This window comes from Heloderma suspectum, chromosome 3 (assembly GCF_057233095.1).
Source record: "Heloderma suspectum isolate Gila_16-S chromosome 3, 16-S_ref, whole genome shotgun sequence".
Classification (NCBI taxonomy): Eukaryota; Metazoa; Chordata; class Lepidosauria; order Squamata; family Helodermatidae; genus Heloderma; species Heloderma suspectum.
The window spans coordinates 119,432,197-119,452,296 of NC_139460.1; the positions used below are offsets into that span (position 1 = coordinate 119,432,197).

The window sequence follows — 20,100 nt, forward strand, 5'->3', positions numbered from 1 at the left end:
TTCAGCCTATTTAGATTTCTCACTGAGGTTCAAAAAAGCCAGTAAGACCTTTTTCCCTATAAGAAGAATTAGGAGAACTTCAGGATTACTTTCTGCTCTGTGTATTCTCTAATTATTTTACTTTAGCTAACCCAAATAGACGTGGGAATAAAACCTGACCAGCCTTTGGTCTCAGTTATAATCAGCGGTGTAGGCACTCAGTCCCTGCAACAATCCAGTGTTGCAGCTGAACAGAACTGAGAGTTGCTCTGCAGATACCAAACTAGGTAGTGTGGGTTTCTCTGCAATCCACCCTCTTAGATCAAATGAGTCTGCTGTATTGTCAACATAGCCACAGAGGATGAGGTTTTCTCTTGTCAAGACCCAATCGGCATTTTTCTTGACATTGCCCGCACAATGAAGAGAATGTATGCTGGGGGTTGTAGCAGGCTTCTGGAGGCATAAGTACCCATGTGATAGGAGGATAATGCAGCAGACTTAGCTTGCATGCTGCGCATCCTGATCTGGCTATCTGCTTTTAGCCTCGAGGCTATGCTTGTGATTTTTAATAAAGGAAAACAACCTCTCCTGAATTAGGTACTAAAGAAGTAAGCACTGATACTGGGTTTGGGAGGTGATGATCCACACAATGCGACTTAATGGAACAATATTAAGGCATCGGTATTGTGTAATTCGTAAGCACGATTAGGGTCTTTTATTACATGGATCGCTTTGACATGCAGAGTCTATGAACTAAATGCCATATTAATAAGGAGCTATGCATATCCTACCCATACAAGATGGCGGTAAGAGCGGACCCCGCCTTAGACAGCCACTTCCCCTCTCCCCCTGCTGCCTTCAGAGGAAACCAAGCCCCCACTTGCCTCCCACCAGCAGGAGCCCGCTGTCTTGAGTCCCGGCACTTGCACCTCCATGTGAACACACAGCTGGAAAGGAAGGGAGAGACAAAAATAACCACTTCTCTCATTTATTAGGTCTTCTTGTTGATGGGTGGTTTAGGAAAATGCCTCACAGCTTTTTGCAGCTAGATGTGACTTTTTTTCATCTTCTGTTGGTATCGGGTCCACCCATGCTTTCTGCAAAAGGGAAGTGAAAAATTCCTAGGTTAATAAGTCCCAAGGGTCGTTCCAGATGGCCTACTTCATTCAAAGAATTTTATGTGAGGCCTAGATGATGATTTCAATTTATAACCCTATCTGTGCTTTCTCACTTTTTCAGCCTTCTCTCTTTCTTTCTTTAACAAATCCGTTAAGCAGGAAAAGTTGGAATAGCTGCACAAGGTAGTGGTAGGAGCCCTCTGTCTGGAAGCGCCGTTTGGCTCGTGACTGACAGTTACAGTCCCATTTCTGTGTTACAGCTCTTGGCAAAATTCTATTCATGTGGTCAATACTGAAGGGCTAACAAGCTTGGGAAAATGAAAAGTTCTTCATCTGGTGCATGAAAGACCGCAACGTAAGTTTCAGACGAGCCTTTCTGCACAGTTTCCTACAACCGATATGCCACCACTGAAAAGGCCGTGTCGCTAATAGCCACCTGCCTCACCTCATTTGTTGGGGGCATCAGGAGGAGGGGTTCTGAGGATGGGTTCTGGGCAAGTATATATGGAAGGAGACAATGCTTCTGGTAATGTGGATCCAAGCTGTGAAGACTTTAAAAGTTAATACCAGCACTTTGGATTTGGCCCAGAAAATACTGGCCAGTGCAGATCACAGATTATCCAGAGAAGGGGCTCTGAGGACTCACCTCGATTTTCTTCTCCCATTGGCAAATAATGTCTTTTAGTTGTGGAACTGGAACTGTTAGCTTTTGGTAGATGGGACATGTGTAGGAAGAAAGGGTTAGGATGTTAACCATTGTCCCAAATCCTCCCTTTAGTTACCCTCCTTCCTGCACACGGAGAGCTGCATGCATGGACGGCCTGAACTCATTCACAGCATGCATAGGACATGGACCAACTCATGCACTATTTCAGTGCATGCGTGCACTTGATGTATTAGGTTTAAATTAAAAACACCCCTTAGGAGAAGGATAGACGGGAGCCCTCTGTGATACTATATTTTAAATCAACCAATATCAGAACATTTGGATTCAAAGTAATATAAGGAACTAGTTGCTGCAGTTCATGCTGGAAATGAATTTCTCTTACTGTTAGAAGTGCATCTCCATAAATTTGCCAGCATCTGGGAACAGCCTTCAAATTGTTTTCTTTTTTCCCAGAGGACAAAGCAAGGATTCGCTTATAAGGCAGACTAGTGGGACCTGCAATAAGATGCTGTACGGTATCCCCACCCCATAAGAGGACTGCTCCTGTTTGTGGCACTGGGATAGTCTGAACTTAAGAGTTCAAGCGATCTGAGTGGAGGAGGGGAGCAAATTCAGGCCCTTAAATGAGGTGAATTTGCTGGGATTTGGGGGTACGCCAAACTTTGTTGGAGATCCTTAGCTTTAGCAGGAGGGGCAGGGGAAGCTTCTGAGGTTGTTGTTCTTGTTTTTACTTTATTTTGCCCCTGCTGTTTGCAGCCTGATCACCACTTCCTAAACTCAAATGATCCAGAGGTTCTCACGCATTTGAGGGAAAACACGTTGTTGCCCCTGTTGGAGACAGCCATGTTTTTTTCTTCTGAAAATGCCCTGGATTAATGCTGCATTGAGTCACTTTGAGGGCGAAGAACATGGCAGCTGGGCTACTGCGAGCAGAGCTATGTTGCTGCTGTCAAAAATGGCAGCAGCATACAGGTCGGTTGAAGGTTAGCTCCATTTGTCATTCAACATTTTCTTCCCAGTGATGGTAGGGGAGGGAATCGGGGGGGGGGGGGACTTTGTTTGACTTTCAGGTGGGGGTGTCGTCGTACGTGTAAACTGAATTATGAGGTGGTTCAAGGCCTCCTTTTTCTTTTCCCATTTTAAAAAGTGGAAAAGAGAGAAGCCCATGCCACCGTGTAATTCAGTTTTTAAGAACTACTAATTACACACTTGAACTTTGTCCGCCCGGTTGATCTTTGGGAGGGTTTTCACACGCACGCATATAACACCCTATGGTGAACCGTGGCTAGGAATGTAAATAGGAATAAGCCTTCTGCACCACCACTGCTAAAGGTAAAGGGTGAATTTCAGCACACGCTTCTGAAAACCAGATAAATGGCTTCCAATTTCAGGCCCACAACTAGGCCACAATATTTGGGAATCAGTTCAATACAGCTTTACCTTCTGGTATAGCGTATGCCTTAGGGGGAGGGTAGTGGTTGGTTTCAGGAGGTGGAAAGGGGTGAGGAGAGGGAGGACACATTTTTTCCTTTTCTGCTGTACTGTAGAGTACTAGAGGGCTCAGCCAGCCCCAAACAGGAATGTGCTATTGCTACAAAGTGGAGGGCATAGAAGTTGGAGAGTGTGAAAGAGTAATGCGTTGTTCCCCTTTTCCCCCTTTTGTAACATCTCTGTATAGTGTAGGCAGGGTTTTACTCGTGACACTCCCCTGCCCTCCCCAGCCAATAATCCCCCCTATGATATCTCCTACCAGGTGCCATGGGGCTTGAGCTCCCACTCCCCTCCCCCTTTGCTTTTTATCTCCCAGCTGATGGCCTAATGTCCTGTCTCTTAACTGGTCTCAAGCATAGCCTTCACTGGTAGCCTAACGGAGTCTGGTTCCATTGGACTCCTTTTTTCCTTCCCCCAGTGTAGAAGTGATAGGTCCTCACAGAAAGCAATAGAGAAATCCAGGACTTCAGTGTATTATACACATCCTACAAAAAGGTGGCAGCAAAGAAAGGAGTTCCTCTCTTTGGTGTTCAGTGTAAACCTAGAGAAGTTTTGTCTCCAAACAATGCAGTCAATTATTCTACATTTCTTATCTGTATACATTGAATTGCCATAAACTTTCCCGATGACCTGGAGGCTCACAAGTCCTTCTCATGCTGTTTTGATATTTTAAAAAATGCACAAACATGTACACTTCTGCATACCAATTCCATGAGCATGTAGAAACCACTATCTTACTTTGGATGGCCTTGTATCACTTCCAAACTGACAGCTACTCAGCCACCTGAATTTGCTGTTTAGAGGGAATGACAGGTAGGACAAAGAGGGGGAAATAATGAGAAGAAAACCTGCAGTAATCTTGCCAAACACAATTGGTTCACTCCATTCACCAAACTTCCTTGTAATGGCACAATGGTCTCCGCCTGCACGGAGCTTCAAGCTGTATCTCGTACCCTTAGAGTAATCTTTCGAAGTAACCTCAGATACCTGAAAACAAAATATTTGTTTGGTTTACATTGTTATAAGTGAAATTGCTTTCCAATTCACATTGAATCATTCACATGCCAGTGGTACTGTATTTGTTGGATTTAATTTTCTCTCCCTCCTATATTAAAAGATCTAGTGCCTCGGTCTCAAATGTTTATCACGCTCTAGTATGACCTGGACATGGAATCTAAACTGGGGCTATGCAGATGGGCCAAGGTCAGTTTTCTTAGCCCCCACTGAGTTCTACGGGACAAATTAAATGGGACACAACGGGGGGGGGGGGGAGCTAAATCTTCCCTCTCCCCAGGTATTTTTGGTAACCAAGAAGAACTTTTGCCTTCCACCTGATGGCATCTCGCATGTTTGATTCAGTTAGTCAAGGCTAGAGTTAAAACATGTGGATAAGATGATGATTGATAGTCCTCAAGTTTGCACCCCCCTTTCAATACTCTACATTCCTCACTAGAAAAATACCTTGATGACAAATTTATGATTTTAATTTACAATATTTATATACCACTCTGAATCTAGAACAGATTTGGAGTGGTGAACACAAGAGATAAAACAGTAAAAGGATAAAAGATTAAAACACCAGATTAAAATGATGCAATTTTTAAAAACAATGCCAATAAAACTGACTGGTCAATTAAGGCATGCCTCCTGGAACAATGCGGTTTTCAGGAGGTACCAGAAACAGCACAGTGTTGGTGCCTGCCTGGCCTCCAGGGCAGGGAATTCCAAAGAAGGGGGGTCGCCACGCTGAAGGCTGTTTTCCTGGTGCACTCCAATCGGGCCATAGGTCCATGTGGAACCACCAGGAGCATGCCCTCAGTGACTGGGCAGCTTGATAAGGGAGAAGGTGCCCCCTCAGGTATCCTGGTCCTAAGTTGTTTAGGGCTTCAATACACTAGTAGCAAAACCTTAAACGTAGCCCTGTAGTGAATAGGCACCCAGAGCAGTTCCCACAGCAAAGGAGTTGCGTGCTGGAAAGGGGCAGCTCCTAGCTCCAGCTTCCAGAGCAGCCTTAAGGGCAGCCCCACGCAGAGCGCGTTGCAGTAGTCCAGTCTTGAGGTTACCAGCGCTTGTACCACCATGGCCAAGCTATCCTGTTGTTGAAACCAGTGGTCTCCAAAATGGGGTGCGTGCGTGATGATCCACTGGGGCGCGTGAGCTGCCTCCTGCTCCTAGGAGCTGCCATTGTGTGCAAGGTGGGTGGTGGCAGTGATGGCTGAAGGAGCCAGCTCTCCTAACCCTTCCCACTCTCCTTTCACAGAATGAGGCGGGCACTTTCCTCTTGGCTTCCATCCTGCCAAAGGAGAACGGGAAGGGTTAACAGCCCAGGCCAAGCCACCAATCTGCCATGGGGATTCCGCACAGGGTGCAGGGCTGGCGACCAGGACTCCTGACTCTGGCGCAGGCAGGAGCCCAGCCAAGCACACATTCCCCCTCCTTCCAAGGAGACCTTTCCCCTCCTTGCAAGTTGACAGTGGTGCCCCGGCTCAATCGTCAGCGTGTAGCGATGACATCTGTACAGTTAAGTGGATTTACAGATTATATTAATAATTTTTTCAAGTGAGAGCAAAAAGGGGCTTTGTACCGTTAATAAATGAAATAAAAACATTATTTTAAAAATATTGTTTGTTTCATCTTTATCTCATCCTGTTTAATTTTTTTTGTGTATGTTTTATAATCTACATAATATATTAGTACAGTAGTACATGTATATAATTTATAAATAAATATACATATATTGGGGGTACGTGGTCACAATTTTTTCACTGATAGAGGTGCCCAATCAAAAAAGTTCGGAGACCACTGGTTTAAACATCATCCAGGAGTAATTGTAGGCTGAACACTGTTGCCCTAAACGTGCTCTTAAAAGGGCCATTGAAGATTCTTATCTGAAGATATCACAGATTCCTGATACTCACTGCTTTCATTTTCCATAGAATAATTGCAGTAAAAAGAAACCAGTTTAGATACCTTATTGTGCAAACCAAGGTTTACCAATTGCTTTTTGTAATCCCCCTCATCTCTCCTAAACTTTTTGATTTGAACAGTTTTTAATTCATTATATAAGGGGTTAGTTTCAGACTCCAATTTCACCAAATGGGCATTCAAACAATCAGGCTCCATAGAGGACTTAAATGCAGTTACTGTCTCTCTTATTTTGTAATCTATGGTGAGTATCTCCTGATTAGTTCTTTCAATAAGCAGTAATATATGTTCAAGTGAAGACTTGTTGAAGATGCAGCCCATTTATTCTTAAAGGCCTCGTCCTTCCTAAACCTCCCTGGATTACATTTAATAGGCCCTAATGCATACATTCATTCTTACAATATTCAATCAAAGTAGATGTGTGTAATTCATATCTAGTCTTTCATTGTTTAACACTGCCAAAATCAATCCAAACAGCAGTTTGGCCAGAATTTCCCCCAAAGGAAAGCAGAGGTTTGCCCCCTAATAAATGTTGCTTCTCAGTTGGTTTGGCCCATTGTGGCATAATGTCTACCGCGTCAGCACTAGGGGTGGACGAAAGTCCCTTACCTGTCGTCGAAGGACATTCGCGGTGGGGGGGAAGCGCTTCGCTGCTCCCCCCGCGAAGTTCAGGCCATGGGGGGGGAGGCTTCCCGCCTCGCCCCGGCCGAAATTCAGGCCGGGGGGGAGGCTTCCCGCCTCGCCCGGCCACGAACGCAAAAGTTTTTTTTTTTTTTAAACGCCCCCTGATAGGCTACGTGACAATTCACGTAGCCTATCACGGCTGACTTTGCAAATCTAGCCGTGATAGGCTACGTGAATTGTCACGTAGCCTATCAGGGGGCGTTTTTTTTTTTTCTTTGATTGCAATGGCGGCGGCCGCGGCAGCTGGTTGAAAGACCGGCTGCTGCTCCCGCCCCGCTCGAACACCCCCCGAACCGCCGGCCGGACCCACCACCAGGAGGGACATTCGGAGAAGGTAAGTACTGTCCCGAGGGGGGGGCGGGGGGGTTCGGAGGATTTCTCCCTGAAACTTGTTCAGGGGGACAAACACGTTGGCGCTCGGCCCCCCGAAGTTTCGGGGAGAAATTCTCCGCCAACCCTAGTCAGCACCCCACAAAACAAAAATGACAGGATTTCATTTCCAATTAGAAATCAAAAGGGCACAAGGTGCAAGGAACCTTCTAGAACTGCAAAATAGCAATATATGTGGTGTGTACAAATAAGTGAATTCATAATAAATTAAGGACTTCTATATATAAACAAATAAGGCACAATCAATTGTATGCACCAAATTACAGAAAACGTCCATAATTCGAATGCACATATAACAATCACACATCGTATCCATCATATAAGCCAACGGAACTCTGGTGTATAACTATTTTGACTAGAGATAGTCTTCTTCAGGAATTATGTATAGCAATCGTCTTCATTAATACAACCTAATGTGAAATTTAACATCACAACAGATTTTATTAGGAAGTAGAATTTTTGTTGTGATGTTAAATTTCATATTGTGTGTATGTGTATGTGTGTGTGTGTGTATATATAAATATGTATATATATAAAACTAAGAAGATTGGTGTACACACACACACCCCAATACCAATCAATCAGCTGATGGGATTTGCTGTCTGCTCGAACTAATCTCAGGCATGCCCTTCCTCTCCAGCACACCCATTCTACTGCCACATTGCTGCTTGATAGGAGCAGGGAATGGGGGGAGTAAGGGGAGAACGATACCAGCACAGCTGCAGCAGCTCTGAAATGAGGAGAGCAGAAATGACCCCCCCCCCATCTGCCTGAAAGGGCGGGGGGGCTTGGGCTCTGAAGGCTTACGTGCAGGAAGGGTTTTACAGTAGTGCTCTGTATACACTATAGCACTGTGTATAATGTAGTCAACAACCAAGAACACAGACAGACATGCACATACATACAGTCTTTCCAACTAATTGGCATGTCAAGCAAGTCCTGCCTCTGTCTTGTGCTCAACTCCACCTCCATTCAAATCAGTATGGACAAATAATTCTATACTGCCTATTTAAATTCAGTGCACGTATTCTATGTTGATCTAAGGTAACAATACTTACAGTGGACACTGTATTTCTTATTACATCCTAAGAAACAAAATAATTACATTTTGAGTTAGTACTGGTATAAAAATGGCTTTTCTACATCATCAATCTGTGCTTGATTTCACAGATTCAACTGTATAGCTCAATGATCAAGGAAGGCAAATTTTGCCAGCAGCAATTGAAGATGTGGGCCAGGGGCAGGGAGGGTGACTTCCTTGTGGGTAGATTTTTGTAAGCATGGCTGGCTGGGGAAAGGTGGGAGTTGTAGGGTTTTTTCTGTCTAAATATCCATAGGATCACACCCTAAATTAAATTCCCGCTTCATATTTTTGGTGACTATCGGTTGCAAACCACTATGGAAGGGAAAAGCAGACAAATTTGGCTTGAAAACAAGCGAAATGTGTCCGTTTTAACCCTCTGTAGAAGTTTGCTACTAAAATTCAGTGGCAAACCACCCATTTGCTTTGCTGCTAATGCTGAATTCAGCAGCACAGCAACAGGATTGTGGCCTGTGAAGATGGTGGTGGATCAGGGGGTCAAACGTGGCCCCTGGACCTTTCAAATTGCCCACCTCTATCATAGAAGCTTCCCACAGCTGCTGACCTGATGCAGCCCCTTTGCACTCCTTCAAAGTAGACCACTGCAGGATATATATGGAAACTTAGTAAAGAAGAGTTTCACTCAAATCCTCTCCTCGCCTTACACTTGTAGGATGGATCCTGCCTATGTGAACCAGCTGATCCATGCATGTCCACCTAAACTGAAGTGCACTCTGTGGAGCTAAGATGGACCCATATCTCTGGCATATAAGGTGTTGCTGGACACAGTCTCACAGAATTACATGGAGGATATGCATACGGTAGCAGTATATGCATATCAGTGTAACCCACACATTGCAGCCATGGCATCACCATGAAGGATGGATGAGATTGTATCTGTCCTTTGTTGGGAAGGTATATCCACAGGACATCTTTTATGTTGGACTGGGGACATTTGCTTTTGGCTGAGAATCATAGTCTAGAGATATTGCCTATATATTCAGTGAGAATTTTATGAGCTTCCTTTCAGGGAGGCTCAACAAATTATTTGACGAGAGGCTACCACCAGTGACATTTATCTGTTTCAAAAAGGCAGGATTTGTAGCTGAGCTGGAGGTGGTCACACAAGAAAATTATTGTACTACAATTATTCGTAGTACTTTCTTTAATCTTGGAAGCACTGTACATTCTTCCATGTCTACATTCAAATGTATCCAGTGAAAAGGATGGAACAAGAAGAGCCGTGCATTTTGGTAGAGATGGAATAGCACTAAAACGGAATTCCATATACATTTGAAATGCTTCTTTTGATATGCGTTTCTCCATCAGAAATTTGCATGGGCCTAGCAAAGGCGATCCAAGGCTGTTCAACAAACGACAACAACTTTGCCCCTTACCTGTATTTCGTACACAAAGCAGTGCCCACGAACGTTACGGCTGCTTGGAGGGGGTCTCCACTCTACTGTACAGGAGCGTGACTGTTTAGGGCATTTCACAGTGATATTACGTGGTGGGCCAAGCCTTTCTGGAATGAAATTACCAATATTGCAGTGGACAAGTGGAGAACTGTGAAATTTTACAGACCTTTGAGTGTTACGCCTCCCTCCTCACACTCTCCACAAGCACTGGAAAATCGCATACGTTGCTGGGTGTGTGTGGCCAGGCTTGTAGCCAGAATTGTTGTGAGGGGTCCTGAGGCTAGGTGGGGTCTGAAGGGCTGAACTGATGCAGAACGTACAGCTCCAAAATACAGGTAGCCAACATGGCTTTGGAGTTATTTAATTGTATTCAATATTCATAAAATCAAAGGTAATTTTATTAATATTTAAAAATAAGGGGTTAGTACTTGACAGATATCTCAGTGCATTTACTCTCCTAGGACATAACACTGGGAGGTAGAAGTAGGTCTACTATTTAGTGAACAACAGGGTAGGATGCTATCTGTATGCTCTTTCTGCTATCTCCACAAGAAAAAGGTCCAACATAATAGTGGGGAACATGTGGCCCTCCAGATGTTGTTGGCGTTCACCTCCCATCATGGATGTGCCCGATCTTGTCTGATCTCGTAAGCTAAGCAGGGTCAGCCCTGGTTAGTATTTGAATGGGAGACCACCTGGGAATCAGGCTTCCTGCATTGAGCAGGGGGTTGGACTCGATGGTCTTGTAGGCCCCTTCCAACCCTATGATTCTATGTCTATGTGTGCCAGCATAATCAAAGGTGAGGTATGTTTGGAGCTGTAGTCTAGTAGCACCAACTAGAGGGCTGCATGTTTCCCGTCCCTGGGCTAAAAACTGTTGTTTAAAATAAACACTGAAAATTCATAGAAGTGGCCTGGAAAATCCCAGGGCCAGGGAATTCGTGGCTTACTGGGCAAAGGCTTCAACAGTGGTTCATCTTTGACCACATTATTTATAATATATCTCAAGAGTTCTATTATCACTAGCAGTAAAAGTTTAACAACGAGTGTAAAAAGCCCTACCCTCTCTTTCTTACCATGCCCATATAGTAGGAGATCATAAACAGAAGGCTGAATTACTGCATCTTTGCTTGACCCAGTCATTTTGAAACGAACTCTGTATTGATTGACAGTCATGTTTGGAAAATAGCACTCAACATGTCTTCCGTGTTTATTACTTATGTATAAAGGACACTCTTTCTCTTCTCCCCTGTGTAGGTCAAAGTATGTCATTTAAAAACCAAACAACGGCGTATTTCAAACCAATTCTTCTCAATTTAATGAAAGAACGTGAATTACCGTGGTGTAACTGCATCCACAAAGTATTGAAAATACAGAAAATACTGGGTATCTTGTGGAGACTTTTTACCAGCCGTCCAAGTGCAATTCACAGAAGGACCCTTAAAAGTGTAGGATTTCACCACACAGGAGAAATTTCTAGCTGCTGTTTTGTCGATGCCTGGAAAGAAAGTCAACTGTGATCATATATAGCATTTATGTAGTGATTTGAAGTGGTGAGGTATTTTGTCTCCAGCACCTCTCTCATCTGTGTGTATTAATGCATGTTTGTTCTGAGGCTGAGTACCTCTGAGAAGGGTCGCTCATCCTCTGTTTGTTATGAGGTCAGACAGTGCAAAGGGATTCCTCTTTCTGCAGAGTGGCCTTCACCATTGCTTCCACCCATCACCAGTGATCCTCCCTGTCTGCAATACCTTCACTTAGTATGAGGCCAGAGTGATGCCACATATCCTGTTATCAGAGTAATGTTGTCCCTGGCTGGGCTTTCTGTACTTCTGTAGGTATGCTAGCATGGAAGGCTACAGAGTGATTTGGAATCCATGCTTTATTATGGTTGTATAGGTGATGCAGGAGGATGGTGGGTTATGGCTATCCATTGGCAGAAATGGAAGTGTTTTAACTTACACCTCTTTTTTTTGTTTAAATGAAACTTCATTGAAAGGTTTTTGTTTTGTTTTATAACAACATACAAACCAGTTCCCTTCCCATCAGCTCCAAGTCATCTCATCTCCCATTTTAGATGCAATAGATGTTGGGTCATTATCTGGCACAGATGCTCAGTGTCTTTTGCCAGTATAATGTCACATCACTGTTGCTGGTGGTGTAGAAATGAGGTCTGAGGGAGCATGGGATGCTGACTAGTTCCCAAACCTCTGCCATCCAATGTCCAATCCCATCAATTCCCCTTCCCCTTTCCCTGCACTGGCAGTTCGATATCAGCTCTGTAGCCTCTGAAATCTTCAACATGGTGCCCGTGGGCATCAGTGTGCCCACAGACACTTCTCTTTGCACCCACCTTGCTTCCTGCCCCTCCTGATATTTATTTTTATATTTTTTAACTGAAGGTTGGCCTTCTGCAAAACAAAGTGCTGGCCCCCAGCACAATCTTAATGTCCAAGAAAGCTTCTGAGCCCCACATGGCCTAGCCACCCCACAAAAAGAGAAAAGTAATCTCGGGTGGTGGCAGTGGTAGTGGACATCCTGGAAGGCTGGAGGAGGGTGGGGACCAAGAAGGGATGCTTAGCATGTATGTTTTGTGTGTGTGCGTGTTTTGCCTGGGACTGGCATGGTGTATGTGGGGTTGTGTGTCTTTTGCAATGTTTTTTGTTTGGAGTATGTGCATTTTGCCTGCCTTGTGCTTCTCTGAGCATCAGCAGTTTGCCTTATGAGAAATGGGTATTTTGTGGTGCTTTGTGGGGACAAATATGTGATTTGGCATTTGGGGCTCAGACCCTACCTCTATACCTTGTGCTCAGTTTCTTGTTGAGGTTCCTTGTCTCTGAGCCTCTTCAAAGATTTCTATTATCACTAGCAGTAAAAGTTTTTTTTTTACATGTAAAAAGCCCCACCCTCTCTTTCTTACTGTGGTCCTGCAGTACGGGATGGTAACCTGACTCCTGAATTAGTGCATCTTTGCTGGACCCATTCATCAGGAGGTAAACTCTGTATACATTGACAGGCATGTTTGGAAAATGACACCCAACATGACTTCCACGTTCATTATTTATATATTGTGGACACTCTTTTTCTTCTTCCCTGTGTAGGCCAAAGTATGTCATTTAAAAACCAAACAGCATATTTGAAATCAATTTTTCTGTTTGATGAATGAAAGTGAATTACCCTATGTACCGTCCGATGTAGTAGTGAAAGTATAGAAAATACTGGGTATCTCGTGGAGCCATTTTACCAGCCGTCCAAGTGCAATTCATAGAAGGACCCTTTAAAGTGTACGAGTAAACTACACAGGAGAAACTTCTAGCACGTGTACCAGCCATGCCTGGAAAGAAATAAAGTCAGGTGTGATCATATATAGCATTTCTGTAGAGAACTGTAGTGGTGGGCATACTTTGTCTCCAGCACCTCTCTCATCTATGTGTATTAATACACATTTGTCCTGAGGCTGAGTACCTCTGAGAAGGGTCGCTCATGCGCTATTTGTTATGAGGTCAGACAGTGCAAAGGGATTCCTCTTTCTGCAGAGCGGCCTTCACCATTGCTTCCACCCATCACCAGTGATCCTCCCTGTCTGCAATACCTTCACTTAGTATGAGGCCAGAGTGACGCCACACCCCCTGTCATCAGAGTAATATTCTCCCTGGCTGGGCTTTCTGTACTTCTGTAGGTATGCTAGCATGGAAGGCTACAGAGTGATTTGGAATCCTGTGCTTTATTACGGTTGTATAGGTGATGCAGGAGGATGGTGGATTATGGCTATCCATTGATGGAAATGGAAGTGCTTTAACTTACACCTCTTTTTTTGTTTAAATGAAACTTCATTGAAAGGTTTTTGTTTTGTTTTATAACAACATACAAACCAGTTCCCTTCCCATCAGCTCCAAGCCATCTCATCACCCATTTTAGGTGCAATAGATGTTGGGTCATTATCTGGCACAGATGCTCAGTGTCTTTTGCCAGTATAATGTCACACCATTGCTGCTGTTGCTGGTGGTGCTGGTGGTGGTGTAGAACTGAGGTCTGAGGGAGCATGAGATGCTGACTAGTCCCCAAACCTCTGCCATCCAATGTCCAATCCCATCAATTCCCCACCCCCCTTCCCTGCACTGGCAGTTCGATATACAGCTGTTATGCTGTAGTCTCTGAGGTCTCTAACGTGGCACCCATGGGGTTGTGTATCTTTTGCAATATTTTTTGTTTGGTGTGTCTGTGTTTTGTCTGTGACTGTGTTTCTCAGAGACGTCTGTGAGATTGGTGTTGAGGGAGAAAACTGTGGGTTCAAAACAGTCATTTTTGTGTTTTGTTACTCAGAGCCCCTCTCTGCCTTGTACTTGGGTTCTTGGGAAAGCTACTTTTCTTTTTAGCCTCACCAGGTTGCCTTCTGGGAAATGAGTGTTTGTAACCAACCTTGCCCACCATGACAGCTATTTTATGAATGGGCTGGTCCTCCCCATGGCAGCCATGTAGTGACCTATGATGTTCTCTCAACAATCCAGATGTGCCCACCAACCCAAAAAGATTGGTGGCCCCTGCTTAGCTGCTAGCATAACACAATACCAGAACAACGAGGGTGCAGTGCAAGTGAAACTCCTCCATGCCAGTTTCTCTTCTGGCACCATTGTTGAAGGAGATTAGTAACAATCCTAATTTCATCCAGCAGAGGTAACTCATTTATTTATTTGATCTATATACTGCTTACCATTTTATATATATACATGTATTTATATAGGGGTGTGTGTGTGTGTGCGTGTGTAGAAGTGGTTTATAATACAAAATCAGATATTAAAATGTAACATCATGATAAAATATAAATGTTCATCAATTAAAACATTTAAAATCAGAAACTTCAAAACAGTGTAATTAGCAAGCTGAGTAGTATAATCAATAAGAGAAGGCCTAGTAAGCAGATATGTCTTGCACAGAAGCTAAGAGCTTCTCTACACGTGCAATTTATTGCATGCTCGTAATTGGTCAGTCGTGGAAGTTATTGGGTCCTCTACATGATCTCACTAACCTTCAAGAAGTCTCCTGCACTTTTCCCTGTTTATTCCACTTTCAAAAAGATCAGAGATAACGTGAAAAGGGATGTTATTCTGATGTATCAGCTGTGTGAAATGCCCGCGTAGTGCTATAATGTGCTATAATGACAGCGCTATCTAGTGGCTATAAACTGAAACACATAGAAAGGAAGGATTTTCCGTGATTCAAACCATGTGTCTGCCATGTAAAGGAGCCCATCATAATCCCACAAAGAAACCAAAAGCAGAAAGTCTCTGTAATGATGCAGGTGTTTTGCTTAATGTAGAGAAGCTCTAAGGCAAGGAGTCTCCTGAATATCAGTGGGGACAGCATTCAGTAAGATGGGTGCTGCCACAGAAAAAGCCTACATCTGGGTTGCCACCAGGTGGACAGGAGATACGTTCAACTTGGGACCAGGATACCTGAGAGAGCGCCTTCTTCTTTACCAACCTGCCCAGTCACTGAGGTCATCAGAAGGCATGTCCCTGGTGGTTCCACATGGACCCACGGCCCGGCTGGAGGCCACCAGGAAAAGAGCCTTAAATGTGGCGGTCCCCTTCCTGTGGAACTCCCTGCCTTTGGCGGTCAGGCAGGTGCCAACGTTGTGTTGCTTTCAGCACCTCCTGAAGTCATTGTTATTTCCGGAAGCCTTCCTTGAGTGACCAGCCACGGGTTATTAAGTTCAGAATCTGTTTCTTTTGAAATGTTTTAATTGTTTTAATATGGTGTTTTATTCTTTTTTCTTGTTGTTCACCCAAATCTTGATGTGTAGCGGTAGATAAATATTGGAAATAAATAAGTAAATAAATAAAGAGAGGGACAATCCGCAAGACCTCATCCAGTGATCTAAGTGATAGCACCGAGCTATGTGGGGGAAGGCGATCAGCCAGATAACCTGGTCAAGACCTTGAACTGGCTTGGTAGCTAACTGGCTTGGTAGCCCGTGTAGTTGCTTTAACCGTAGAGTATTATGTGCATGGCTAGATGCTCTCCTCAGCATCCTGGCTGCCACATTCTGTGTCAGGTGCAGCTTCCAGATCCAGCACACGTGTAGCCTAATTCATGAATAAGATCGCACTGTAAATCAACTCTAAAAATTATGTCCTGAACATATAACATATCTTGGTGTATTGGTTCCCAGAGATATTTATCAAATGATTAAAGTGCATCTAAGCACATCGTTGGCAAAAAAATATCTCTTGATCTGGGGAGATGGTCATCAGTTCAGCATTTGGATTAAGGTGAATATACTTAAGACAAATGTTCTGCCAGGGATAATTTATGTACTGAGTAATATCCCTTTATGTTTTCAAAAACGTAAGGCAGTATCTTGAAAATTGATTTGGGGGGGGCGGGTGTCTTCAGTTTTCACTTAAGGGGATGCAGTTGCCAGTTGTGGAAGAAAGATTTACTTTTCCAGACCTTGCTCTATACCATAAGTTTATACAAATCTGTTTGTATCTTTTAGTTTATACAAACAGCTGGAAATTGTCCCTCTGCCGCCTCCTGTGAATAGCCCTTCATGGGTTATCTTGGAGTCAGTGTATTTAGCGCCGCTGGCTGGCTGGCTGGTGTTAGGATCTAGGTATATAAAAGGGATGTTCCTACCTGCAATATCAGTGTCCAGGGAGGTATGGCATGCAGTGTCTCATCAGCTGCTGATCCATACTCTCATGCTTCATTAACTCTGTGGGGGAATCCTGATTTGAAAATAGAGAGGTGGTGTTTTTTTGTGTAAGAACTGGGTTGACAGTTGTATTGGAAATGCAAAGACCATTGGATTTCGAGGAGTTAGTGGTGCACAGAGTTCCCCTGCCCATGTCTAAAGTGCCATTGTGCCTGTTTGTTGAGTGGTGGGGCAGGGGTAGCTATGCTAGTTCTCAGGGTTAAGGGATGTTGATGTTGTGCTCAAGCTAGTAGATAAACCTATGGCAGGACCTCAGGTTAGCTACCTGTTGATTAGAGTGGCTGAGAATGCTGGGTTGCCAACCTGCCCATTGCTAGGGCAGTGTTTTTCCTCTGCAGAATGTATGAAGTCACGGGACCATGCCCAGAATGGGAGGGACCAAGGGGATAGAATAAGATTCCCTGGGGCCCTCCGAACTCAGAACCTCACCATGAGCCAAACCCGACAGATCCTACAGGCCAGGTCATTGGAGCCTTTCAACATGGCTCTTATCTAATTTGCTGATCTTAAGATAAGAGTATGGGGTTCCTGGTGACTGAAGGAATGTATGCTTTATGCTTTGAATGTGTTGTCCTGTTTTTTCTTGCTTTATTGGCCTATTTTAGCTTTTAAAAAACCCTTCTTTCCTTCACCCATTAGTATGTTCATTAGGGCTGTACATGGACCCCCCCCCCCATTTGAGGTGGGCTCGATTTGGCTCAGGCTGATTCCCCCACCCGACTTGCCTTGGCCTATGAAGCCAAAGTGGGATTTGGACATCCGAATCCCGCTTCACCCCCCACCCAATACGCCACCCAGCCCCCTCAATACACTGACCAGCCCCCAGCTCCTTACCTGGGCCCTTGTTCTGGGGAAGAGGGAGCTGCCACCGCCAGGGGAGCTGCTGCTGCTGGTGCCACTGGGGGAGCCGCTGCCGAGGCAGCCACCAGGGAAGACGCTGCCGGCGTTGCCCACCGCAGTCTGCCAACCACCTGTTCTGCTGCCCTCGTTGCAAGGAGGGAAGAACAGGCGACTGGCAGGAGGCACTGGTTGCCTGTCATGCCTGCACAGCCTTCTTCCTTGCACGGAAGGAGACCATGCAGATTGGATAGGTGCAAGGGCAGGAGTCGACCTCCAACTGCAACCTCTCCCTTCCTTGCAAGGAGGGGAGGGTGCCCGGTTGGAGGACGACTCCTGCATCTGCTGAAGCCTTCATGGGTTCCTTGCTTGTGAGGAGCCCATGAAGGCTTGAGACAGGCCAGCAGCAGCAGCAGCTCGCAAGGAGGGCGGGCTACCGCTTGTACCGCCGGGGGAGCCGCCGCTGCTGCCAGCTCCTAGGCCCTCTGGACGTGTGCTGGCAGCTGTCTTATTGTTCCGGAAAATAGGGGGAGCTATTTTAAAAATGGCTCCCCCCACCGGAACAACAAGACAGCTGCCGGCGCGTGTCCAGAGAACTGGTAAGAAGCTGGGGGATGAGTGGTGGCATGGCAGCTGGGTCTCTGGATCATACCAAAATGCACCAAAGCGCTTTGAGTGACCCGATTTGCTTCAGGCTGCTTCATGCCCCCTCTGCCTCGACTCAGAGGTGGACCGAAGCGGTCTGAAGCATCCCGCTTCGACTTGGAACTCGGGCTTTGGGCTGAAGCGGTGCACAGCCCTAGTGTTCATTGCCTCTGGATATGCAAAAAGAACCACTGCCTATTGAAAAAACAGTTGGCAAGACAATAGTGGAATCTTTACATTACATCAGTAGGACCAATTGAAGAATTTTAACCATTTTCAATATTATTGTGTAGGTACCTGTGAATGGGTCTGGGGGCAAAGGCACCTCAAAATCGCTCATTCATTAGGAGAATTCTCTCCACCTTCACCTATGGCGGGGACTGATGCTGGGCAGATAAATAATCCCCCCACAGTTTGTCCTGGCCAAATGCAGCACCCACAGCTGATAAATCTTTCTCTGCTGTTTCCTCTCAGCACCTTTCTTGGGGAAAATGCTGACTCCTCCTGTCTTGAGCAGTAAAGTCCAGTGCAGCCTTTTTGGAGCTTGCTTTTAAAGGGGGCAATGGAGGAAGGGTAGTGGACGTCTTCTCTCCCCAATAGATTAGGCAGCCCCCGAGGAGCATAGTTTATTGTTTCCCAGGTAAAATGCTGCTCCTCGCTCCTGGCTTGCGTCTGTCTCTCCTGCTGTTGGGGGTCTCTGTTTGTCTCCACGTCGCTTCTCCCCCTCCCCCCTCTCCATCATCTTTCCCCACTTTTTATCCAGTGTCCACCTGCTTTCCTGTCCATCCTCCTCTTCACCCCCTCCCTCTTCCAGTGAATCCTATCACAGTGATTAGCCCAAGCCTGCAGCGTGTGCCAGCTGGCACTGCTATTCATTTGCACCGCCACCGCTTGCCTCTGCAACGGCATAGCCAGTCTCCTTGAGCCCAGCATTTGGAAGGGAGAGGGGCACCCTGGCAATGCCATGATGGGTCTGCAGGATTCTGGGAGAGCCCCTCCGACCCCTCACAGTGCCATTTGCCAAGTAGTGCTGAGTGGCAATATGTTCAACTAAAGCATCTCTTGGCATATATTTATGGACCGCTCTTCACAGAAAACTAAACCTATAACAGCTCTTTATAAATGTTTATTGGAATATAGTAAATTGGATGCTAAGAATGTTAGGGTCAAATGGAACAAAGGATAAGAATGCCCTAGACTTAAAACTGAGCTTGATTCAGCAAAAATTGAAGTTTGATGTATATCTTGTTAAGAAGAAATTGCCTAACTGCTAGCTGTTGGCAGTGTAATGTGGAAAATGCCTTGTTGAGGCATATGATGTGGGCATGCTCTGTAGTGACTTCTTTTTTGGTCAGAAGTTATAGTTAGCATTGATTTTGTCTTAGAAAAAACTTTGATATTTGCGGATGTTCTTGTGCTTTTAAATTATATTCCTGCGGCCTGGGGACTAACAGAAGGACAGGGGCAGTTGGTCCTGTGCATCCTTTTAGTTGCAAACAGACATGCTGCAAGCGTGGGTGGATAAGCATCCACCGTGTATTAGTCACTGGTCTGAGGATCTTACCGCTCTCTCTACGTTTGAATATATATCCCATAGTCATCAATCTCATTCGGATGCCTGTTCAGATATATGGACTGCTCATACGAATGTCTATATCTAAGAGAACAGTGCTGATTTTTTGTTAATCTTATTGTGAACTGCAACTGTTTGTGTGTGTGTGTGTGTATCTCTCTGTGTGTGTTGTTATATTGCAAATTAAAAATAAAAGTTTTTTTTTTAAATACTTACCATATTCCTCTGCAAAAGTAATAGATAATATGGAACACAACGCAGTGAGCCAGGTCAAGTGAGCAAATCCTAGAATGAAAGAAAGGAGTTAGACCAAGTTCCCCTGTGCAAAATATTTATGTTGTGAGCTACAAAAGGCTTGGCTACCTAGCAATCCTATTGCTAGGTGGCTCCATGGCGCCCCCTGGTGTCTGCTGGTTCCTTCCCACAGGTAGCCCAAGAAACAGAAATACCATTACATTTCTTGGGCTGCGATATCAATGCCAAGAATGCATGACTTAATTCTGCACCGTGCAATGCCGTGCTGGTGTTTCTGTAAAATGCATTTCTTGATAAAGAATGCTAAAGAATACAGAGC

At 44.9% G+C, this 20,100-nt stretch overlaps 1 protein-coding gene across 3 annotated transcripts; it reads right to left on the reverse strand.

Moving 5' to 3' along the window:
- Positions 1-665: 665 nt before the first annotated feature.
- On the reverse strand, positions 666-17,835 carry LOC146350126 (interleukin-5 receptor subunit alpha-like). 3 transcript variants are annotated; one of them, XM_084844289.1, is made up of 9 exons: positions 17,306-17,803; positions 16,393-16,484; positions 12,931-13,087; positions 11,092-11,251; positions 10,830-11,002; positions 9,733-9,860; positions 8,313-8,339; positions 4,104-4,242; positions 666-1,076 (listed from the first exon to the last, which is right to left on the reverse strand). In XM_084844289.1, exons 5-9 carry the CDS (start codon positions 10,927-10,929, stop codon positions 1,042-1,044), a joined length of 429 nt encoding a protein of 142 aa, XP_084700415.1. In that variant the 5' UTR covers positions 10,930-11,002; positions 11,092-11,251; positions 12,931-13,087; positions 16,393-16,484; positions 17,306-17,803; the 3' UTR covers positions 666-1,041. The 3 variants fall into 3 exon arrangements, with proteins under 3 accessions (XP_084700415.1, XP_084700416.1, XP_084700417.1); XM_084844290.1 differs by lacking the exon at positions 8,313-8,339; XM_084844291.1 differs by lacking the exons at positions 8,313-8,339; positions 16,393-16,484 and having other exon boundaries at positions 17,306-17,835.
- Positions 17,836-20,100: the final 2,265 nt, after the last annotated feature.